At 40.2% G+C, this 9806-nt stretch overlaps 1 protein-coding gene across 9 annotated transcripts in view; it reads right to left on the bottom strand.

Moving 5' to 3' along the window:
• Positions 1 to 9784, bottom strand: part of BCAS3 (BCAS3, microtubule associated cell migration factor) — a 301373-nt gene extending 291589 nt beyond the window's left edge. For 3 of the 9 annotated variants that reach the window (XM_017730950.1, XM_017730955.1, XM_017730957.1), the window contains exons 1-5: positions 8951 to 9783; positions 8761 to 8848; positions 5957 to 6011; positions 4529 to 4601; positions 3612 to 3718 (exon numbers count right to left, since the gene is read on the bottom strand). In XM_017730950.1, the coding sequence (XP_017586439.1) occupies positions 3612 to 3718; positions 4529 to 4601; positions 5957 to 6011; positions 8761 to 8831 (306 nt within the window). In that variant the 5' untranslated portion in view covers positions 8832 to 8848; positions 8951 to 9783. Of the gene's footprint in view, positions 1 to 3611; positions 3719 to 4528; positions 4602 to 5956; positions 6012 to 8760; positions 8849 to 8950 lie in introns of all 9 variants that reach the window. The other 6 variants (XM_008631086.2, XM_017730956.1, XM_017730951.1 and 3 more) reach the window with 3 other exon arrangements.
• Positions 9785 to 9806: the final 22 nt, after the last annotated feature.

Genomic DNA, 9806 nt, shown 5'->3' with positions numbered 1-9806 from the left:
AAAAAAAAAAAAAAAAAAAAAAAGCCAAACACACCAGAAATTTGAGTTTAGAACTCAATGCTTGACCTACTGTGCCACTCTAGAAATGGAAACTGGGGAATGTGTAACAGGAAAAGGGAATGATCAGAAGGCTGTTTTTAAATATTCTGCTGTATGTTTTAAACATGAAGATATCATGATATGATGTTAAAATATGATAATAAGCAATTGATAGACACCACCACCAAATATTGCTGTGTAGGGGTTAAAGACAACTACCAGTCATGGTGCTTCTGAGAAAGCAATGAAGGACTGGAAGAAAATGAACACATTTTATCACTTTCGTTTAGAAATTCACTCAGCTTTTCCATTCAATCCAAATCTCTGTAATTATCTAGAGATTGTAAGAATCTAATGCTCAAAGAATGTTACTCTAGCGACTGGATTGAGGATGAAGTTGCACGTAGTACTTTAAATTATGGCAGTGCTAATGGAATCAGAAGTTTTATAAAACCGTATTTCTCGCACACTGGTGCATCTTCAAGTGTAGAAAACCCAGAGCCTCAGAAAATGATTTGCATAGATGTTTTGCAAAGTCCTCAGGCATTTTTCAGGTTCACTAAGTCAGGCCATTGCTCCATTTTTCCGAGTGTAAATGGAAGTGGTTCCCTCTAGAAAGAGGTTTGGATTGCAGCTTGGGATGAGATAAGTTTCTTTTTTAATTGTAACAAGAACCATTAAATTAAGATGATTTTTCTACTTCTGAAATTCCCAGCCTACAACGAAAAAAATAAAAAAAGCAGCCAACGTGCATTCCCTGAACAGGAACATCTAGAACAGATACTTGGAAACCACATCAGGCAGAAACCAGTTCCAATCGTCTCTGAAACGTGAAACTGGGAGCGAAGCGAAAACAAATTCCAAACAAAACACAAAGCTCCGCTGCACCATTATCAAATAGGAACTCCTAGTCATATTCCCAGATTCCTCCCCACTTAGCCAGGCATATTTTAAGCCCACTTTTAACCTTCCCACCCCCGTTTGAGAGCAGAGATCAAAGCAGAGCCCTTCGCACGGACACCTTCCGCTCCTTGTGCGCCTCCGGCTGCACTTCCAAGGCCAGGCTCCCCCAAACACCACCCCAGCCCTTTGAAGGCGCCCTAATGGTATCTCCCATTTGCGAGCCACACTCGTGCAGTCAAAAGATCTTCCTCCAAGGAGATGTTAATGTGAAAGCACTCAGCCTGCGAGAGACACAGCGCTGGGGAAAGGCTGCGAGGTGTGGGCAAGTCAATGTAACACCATTAGCCCGAGTGTCGGCTTAGGAGCTGTCATAAACACTTCATAATCACTCACACACAAACCCTGCTGCCTGCAACACATTATTAAGTGCTGAATAGAGGGCCAATTGTAGGAATAAAAAAGCACAATGCTACAGATAATAGCCTTCCTGAGGAGATTTGCACATAAATGTCAGATTGTTGCTTTTGCAGATTATGCTGGAGAAGGCAGGGTTGGGGTTTTCTTTTCTTAGCTGGAATAATATTGCTTAATTACAAGCTAAATAGTCAGCAGGGCCAAGAAGAAAGGTTTGTGTAATAGTAAAGGACACAAAAAAGTGTTGCCAAATAAGCTCTTAAATATTTAGTCAATCACATAACTGCCAGGTTTTATTGTGCTCAGGCTAAGCAAGGGAAAAAATGCAAAGAAGAGACAACAATGTGAAAAAAACCCTCCAGTTTATGTTCCCTCCAAATTTGTTGGATATACAAACGCTGCTCTGTAAAGATATTTAAAACTGATGTTAAAGATTATTGTTCTGTGAAAATCTCCACTAACAGAGGAGCCACTCCAACGCTGAGGTTGGACTAACACGAAGTGCCCAGGTCCAAGCTGCACCTCCCTGGCTGTGCTCTGAGAATTTCACAGAACACACAAACGAAGGGCTGGCAAAGTGATACAATATCTCCACAGCTGACATTCTGAAGGCGGATGGTAAAATGTTTCCACATTTGGCATTTTCTCCATTTCACCTCACTGCCCCTCAACTCAAACTTCTGCAGAAGTTGAACAATACTAAGAGAAGCTGTCCTGCAATTTCATTTTTGTTAGTTTTCCTGAAATAGCAAATACTATCAAAAGCTAGGAATTATGAAGAAGTGAAATACTTCGGGGGGGGAAAAAAAAGGACAGCCTGCTTGTATGATCCTACTGAAAAGAAGGCAAAACCAGGTATTCCGTGGCCTAACTTGTGGCTCATCCAGACACAAGGAGAAAGAGAGAAAAAAAAGAAAAGAAAAAGAAAGAAAAAGGAAAAAACTCCACCCATGGCAACACGTCTTTTTTTTTTCTTTAGAAAACACGCGTTCATTTGGATAAGAACACTCTAGCTGGATAAAACAGGGTGTTTTGTAAGGATTCTTGCGCTCAAGCCGATGTGATACTCAGGGTATCCTAATTAATTAATTAATTAATTGATTGATGAGGTTGTGCTGCCGCTCTTAGCTCGGTGTCCCAGCGCCACCGTGTGGGCGCTTTGTGTAACGCACGCGAGAGAAAATTCCCTCTATTTTGGCTGAAATGTTCCCAAGTTTCAGTCAAAAGTTCCTAAATTTTAGCAAACGGTTACAAAATACTGAAATTTAGTGAAGTATATTAGGTCTCCCTCCATTTCTATTAAACATTCCTTCAAACGCCGAAGTTCAGGAGCTTTCTTATTTCCTCATTCCAGCTAATGAGATGCAATCAAGAGGATAATAAGATGCAATAAAAGGGGGGGAAGCTCTACCACACCCATAAAACTCAATTTAACTGAAATTTTGCTGTATAAATTAACATTATTTCCTAAGCTACTGGTATATAAACACATGTTCTACATAGCTACCCAAGAAGTTGTAAAATGCACACATTTCTGGAAAAAACGGTGTATTTTACAAAGGGAAAGAACTCCATCCTCTCTGCTTTATTCTGAAGGACAAGGTGTTGTGAACCGTTTTGCTTTTTCTAAGTTCAGAATTTTATGACCTACTGTATTCAGCTTCATTCTCTCATTTCAAGAAATTTGGGGGAAATTCCCCAAATGAAGACCATGTGCTCATAAACCACTCTGCAACACAAACCAGGGGGTGGGGATGACAACACGAAATCAAACCCACATGCACACAGAGCCCTTCATAAAATTAAAATTGCAAATCATGTCCATGACAAACACGTGATTGTAAAATGCTGTTAATACTGTCATACTTGAATTCCTGGGACAAACAAATCCTGTGGGTGTTTTTCCACCCTTATTCCTTCCTGTTAAAGAACAAATCTGTCTTTTTTTGGGGCTACAAACTATTCCAGAAAGGCAAACACTGCTCCCAGTTTGAGTCTGGAAGTGTACTTAGCAGGAATAATGTGTCCTGAAATGGGAATGCCCTGAAAAATCTGAAGGCACACAAACTGAAGTGTCTGAGCTATGCTCAGGATTATCTGAAGATAAGCACAGTACACACAATCCATATGACACTGATGGGAAGTGTTGGCTCTTTCCACTCCAATGGGAAAAATTAAAGGTAAAATATTAAAGTTATAACAGAACATAGACCAAAAAAAGGAGAAGGAAGGAGTGAGGTGAGCTCTGTACTCACAGGTATGCTCCAGACTTGCATCCCATCACTGTATCCAATCATCAGCAGCAACGGGGGCTCATTCCCAGTGCTGTGGATTTCATGGAATTCCATATTCCTGGACGTATCTGAATTGGGGTTCAATAGCAGAGCCATTATTAGCAGGTCAGGATCAAGCCCAGCTGCTCTCAGCAACACCAGATGGTGTTTCCTCAGTTGTTAGAACTAAAAGCAACCAAGGTGCTTTACATTTTTATGCTGGACCAATACTGGAATATATTCTTTCATGCAAACATCATTGTTAAAGTTTCACAAAGAGAAAGCTTTAACATTTGAAATGGCAGAGAAAAATTTTCTGGATAGCAACATGGTCTAAGAGAAAAGGGTGATTGATTCCCCATTCAGCCCTGAGCTCTTCCACCTGTTTATCCCTGCTCCCTTTTTTTTAAAAGGAAGGTTAGGGATGGACTGAGAGAGGACCTAAATCAGGGTTATTAGAACTAGAAATTACCTATAATCTGTACATGGCTTTATGGCCATCTTTAGGCCAGTTTTAGGCCAGTTAAGGTTTGTTTGCTTCTGGGTTTGTTTTCTTTCTATTTTTAAAAAAATCTCAAACCATTTTCAGGTTTATATAACCAAACTCTTTAGCATGTTCTTCAGAATCCTTCATGTTGTGTTTTATTTTATGCAGCCTGTTCTGACTGGGCCTGGAAACATCCTCTCTTATCACCCCAAATAATCTTCTCTGTCTCTGATGCTTCCATGCTTTCATTGAGCTTTGTTCATTCTCTTATGGTTGAAAATGTCATTTAAGAGGAGTTTTACTCAAGAAAATCATTATGTTTATGATTCTTTTATTACAGAGAAAGCTGACTGGAATTATTGCACAGGGACCCAACACTCACAAAAACGAGTGAGAGACAAAGAAGCCATACCATTTAAATCTGCATTTTCAAATCTAACCCAGACGATTTTCTCCTTTTCTTCTGGTGGGGTTCCACTGTAGGCCTGGACAAAAAGCAAAAGGGTTGAAATAAGGAAGTTTAACACTGTTTTTTCTCCCCCTGTAAGAAGGAATTTAATTAAAAACCACAAACATGATTCATGGATCTTATTGTCACCAGTATTCATACAACATAAGCATGCTGAAAATCAGTCACTGATGTAGGAATATTTATCACAATCAATCTTCTGGGGCAGGTAAGAAATGCCACATGACTCACAGTGAGTTAATAAAATTAAACACAGTGGCTTCTACAATCTTTAACTTCAGCAGTGTTGGACGTTCTCACATGAGGTGTTTTATCATTAAAATTCTCTTTAATTCACTTAAAAGCACTGCAAGCCAGACTGAGGAAAGAAAGAAACCTTTACTACACAGTTTATGTTACTGACACCTTTCAGTTCTATTTGTGACAACTTTAATATAGTCTTTTAATAGAGAATAAACTGCAATTCCAGGAGAACAGATCCATGTTTCAGTCCTGTGTTCTACAGATTCCCATAAAAAGATGAGATACAAAAAGAAATTGTGGAGTGAGACTTGCAGTGTTTCCAAACTGGAGGTTTTACAGTCCTCAGGAGAAGCTGTGGTAGCAGGAACGTGAGCTACAGCAGAAATACCATCACTGCCAAATGAATTATAACAAAATACTGAGCACTATTTGGGATTAAATATGAACAGATCTTGTATAATCACTTTATACATGCCAGAAAAGCAATAACACGAACTAAAAATACAAATGTAAAAAATAAATGTGGGGTTTACTTTTCAAAACAAATCACATTCCACCCTTCCAAGGCAAACTGATTTGTAAAATAAAACACAGACCGTATCCTTTAACCAGAGAGGGGGAATGGGAGGCTGTTGAATGCAGCAACCTCTTAATTGAAACTTTAAATATGTTTAATTTTAACCCTGAGCCCAAAATTCATTTCACAAATTGATATTAGTGAGGACATTGTTTTTATATTATTACAGAATAAATGCACTGAGAATTCCTAAGAGGAAATTAATGAGGAAACAAGACACTAACTAACCAAGATAATCCTTGGAATCAGAATCAAGATTATTTCCTGAAGGTACAATCAGCTGCAGTGCTCCTCTACCATGGACTGCAGCTTTCCCAAAGAGTTAAACAAAATCAGTTCCCTTCTGCTACTGGGAGGCCCGTGGGCAACCATGAAGGGACCATTCCAGTGCCATATTTATTATATATAAGTATAAACAAATATATAAATATATATCTTTTAAAATAATAAATTTATTTATTTGATGAAATAATAAATCTACAAAGCAGAGTGAGGATTCCTGACACTGCTTTGTGCACTGAAAGAAGCAGTTTTAAAGATCCACACCCTACCTGTGGCACAACATCTTGCAGGAAGGTAACAACACTTTCCATGTATGACTGTTCCCTGCAAAACAGAAGGAGAATTTCAGCCAAAGAAGTTCAGAAATGGTCATGAATACATTAAATTAGACAAATCAGCAAAAGGAAACATGGGCAACCTTTAGCACATAGCAAAATACTAAGTATGCAATGCAGGCACTTAATTTTACTGCCAAATTCTGATAATATAAATTGTGGCTTGTAAGTAATGAAAGGACTAAGTAAAAGTAATAAAAGTTTGTAAAAAAAGCTAAGTGATACCTGCTGATGGAATAACTGCTTGGGGGCAAAGTATAAAATCTAAGTTCAAGGAATAAGCCATGTTCTCCACATCAGAGGGGCCTGAAGTGGTACAGGGATTTGGAAATGATTCCTCAGTATTTTTCTACTTGATTTGGCTCTTACAACATGAAAATGAGGATTTAAACAACGACTGGAGCTCATCTGGTGGGACAAGCAAACTTCCAGAGCTCCTGTGCACGATGGACAATGCTGGAGTATGTGGCAGTGCTCAGGGGCAGGGGATGGAACAAAACCCTCCCTAAGAATAGCAAGGAGGGGTATTTTCAGATGAGATTTTATAGCTTGGGAAGCTTATTCCTTCTTGGAAGTTCATTAGCAGCATCGATTGAGGATAGTTTATAGTGCAAGATACATTTGTTGGGGCAGCTTTGAACTAATGCTTTGAGTAGCTTACACGAGTGGTGAGTCCCTTGTGTAACTGCTGAGTAACCACAGCGTGGGCTGAGCACAGCACACACAGATGGTGTTGAAACCATGCAGAAAGTTGGTGCTTTGTGTCATGAGGAGCACTGAGAGACACTAGCAACAAGAACTATCTTCAGAAAGTCTGAAACTATCTAAGGAAAGGCTTTAGGTTTTCTTTAGGCAACAGCTTTGGCAGCCCTGAAATTAATTTTTATGCTGTCACAATTTTTCCTGTGCTAACTCAAGCTTTCTCATAGCAACAAAGGAGAACTGAAAATTAGGAACTCTGAATGCCCAAAGGTGCTTTTTTTCTGAAGCTGTGCAAGATTGTTTTAATAAAAACAGGAGTGTTTAGCACTGAAAAATGAAGCACTCTGGAGAATTTAGCACTACACACAACTATACAAAAGATACTTGAACCCAAATGCTGCAACAACTCTTTGAAAACAGAGATAAATCTAAAAGATAAAGTTTTACACTCACAAAAGCCTACTCCAGCCCACAACCAAACCAGATTTCGCTCAACAATCCCAAGATTTCTGCATCCCAGTTTGTCCCACTGCTTTAGGCTGAGGCCTTACAAACAAGCTGTGGTTTCTTCTGTGCTGATTCTTCTCTGATTTATGTAGGTCACCCACACCGCCCCTGCAGACCTTTATTAAAATGCCTGGCCACAGGTAGAGTATTAAACACAGAGTCTGAAGCTGTCCTGGGAATGCCAACCAGCCAGAGTCATGCTGCCTTCATGGTTCAGCTCACAGCATGCACTTTTTTCCCCTCTCCCCAAGCACATCTTGAACCAAAGTTGATGTTTAGGAGGTGTTTTATTCAGAGTGTGTGCTCTAAATCTCTCCTGAAGTTGAAAAACTCCCAGGGAGATGTCTTTAAAGTGGTTAAAAACAACATAACCCACAAAAAGGCCCAATCTTCTTTTAATAATGATATAGAAACTTAACATGAGCAGCAGAATGCTGCTGAGTGCTGAGCACACACAGATCCATCAAAGAGTGACATTTTTGAGGCACGAACAGGTACCTCAAGAACAAGACACCACAGTTAAAAAAAATAAAAGCAGATAATCATCTTTTTACAGTGTTTTTCTATTATAATATTTTAAGCATATTTTGAAGAAAATGTCATTACAGAGAGAAATGCATCTGTTGAGGAATTCTGCCACATTAAAAAAACGGCTGCAAGACAAACCTCTAACACAACTTTTTGTGATACAACAATCAGTTTCTTGTGCTCTCCAATAAAAGTGAGTCTTGTTTCTGGAAATACAGAGTTATCTCCAAGAGCACAGCAACACCTCCTGAAGTGGACATTTCCATACGGTGCCATTTTGCAGGAGCATCAGCATCCCAAGGAAGAAAGAAAAACTGCTACAAAACTCCTTTAACAGACACAGAAAAGACCATAAATCTTCTAGGCTGTCTTACAGCCAAAAAGCTCCTCTGCCATGAGAGCACCCCCATGAGAACACAGTGAAAATCAGGATACCCAAGCACAAAAATTGTCTGTCAGGTGCTCTGACCAAAAGGATGGAGCTTCTTCCTTTTTGCTTGGTTTTGTTGTTACTTTTAAGTAAAAAAAAAAAAGAAAAAGATTCCAAATTCTCCTGCCTGGAGAATTTTAATGACAAGTTTTGTATGTTTTAATATATCCACTCCTGGGACAAGGTGTTATTAAAAAGAATAGCAAGAAAGGAACATGTGTGGCACATCTCTCTGGCCTAAGGAAGAGGTTGGCATCACTTTTCTACATTGCAATGTTTGTACAGCAAAATGGTGCAAACACCAACACAACTTTGCAGTATATTAGCTTTTAAATATACAGCTTTGGTATACAAGTGCAAAGCATCCCACTTAGGGAGCCAGCTGGCACCCAGGAGACAGAAATGCCACGTGTGTTGACTTTATTGGACAACAACACTCAACGCAACAAAACTGCAGTGTCAACACAAGCTGGCTTTGGGGGGAAAAAGCCCCAAACCAGCTCAGGCTGGGCTCTTCTACAAGGAAATCAAACCCATTTCAGTAAGGGCTGTTCTTCTAGAAGATTCTTACGTGGCAGCTTGTGGGCGAACCACCACTCCTCCAGTGCAGCGACTGGGGCGGCGCGGGGACTCTGTGGCCATCGTTCCTGGGCACACACCTGCAACAAACACAGGCACTTTGAATAAAATCCCCACAGCATTACTGATTACATTACTTCTTGATGTATTCTTCAAGGCAGTAAGAGAGAAACTCCACTTACACAGACCTGTAGGCCTCTTTACAGCACTTTTTTTAATAAGGAAAAGAAAATCATGCACCAGAGTGGCAACTTCAATCACTGGAATGTTTGTGAAAACAACCAACCACAGATCTGCATGATAAAGTGCAAAATTATCTCAAACTGCAGTAGGTGATCTTTAAGGAGCCCTCCAACCCAAACCATTCTATGATAGTGGTACAAGTACACAATTGTCATCGCCATTACATAAACCCACTATTTACTAATGGGCTGCTGTCTTGGAAAATAATTATATAAAAATAACGTGCAATCACAATTGCAGTGTACTGTACTCTTGAAAGTGGGGGTTACACTGCAGCTCACACATTCTACTGCTTGATGTCAGCTTTTTGTGCCATCCTCAAGCTTTCCTTCACACTTCTGTTCTCCAGGGGAAAATGCTGTGTAACATTCCTAAAGGCAGCAGGCACTTGAGGAGCACCACAGATCCCAGCCAGCTCTTCAGTGAACCCCTCGGCTGCTCTGTTGGGTCCCCCCACCCCAAACCTGTTCATAAAGTAAAAGAAAAACCCAAATCCCAAACGTGGTATGGGTTATCACCATCATTTCACGTCAGGGCAGACTTTGCCTGGGCCAGCTCATTAAGGGAGGCAGGATAACCACTCAGAAATTAGTAACGAAATAATAATTAACAACAGAACGTTCATCAACACAACAGCAGCCTGACACACACGCCGAGGAACCTTGAAAGCCGAAATATCACGGAAAGGATGAAATCACCCCACGGACACCTGCGCCTGCCGTGCCCTGAGTGCCAACACCCTGTGACAGCCCACCCTGAGGGAAGGGAGCACCGGAGCAGATTTTAGCTCCTGAT

The sequence above is a fragment of the Corvus brachyrhynchos genome, unplaced genomic scaffold (assembly GCF_000691975.1).
Source record: "Corvus brachyrhynchos isolate BGI_N302 unplaced genomic scaffold, ASM69197v1 scaffold283, whole genome shotgun sequence".
NCBI lineage: Eukaryota > Metazoa > Chordata > Aves > Passeriformes > Corvidae > Corvus > Corvus brachyrhynchos.
Note: the sequence above shows the minus strand (reverse complement) of the source record. Positions and strands in the feature narration are given on the sequence as shown.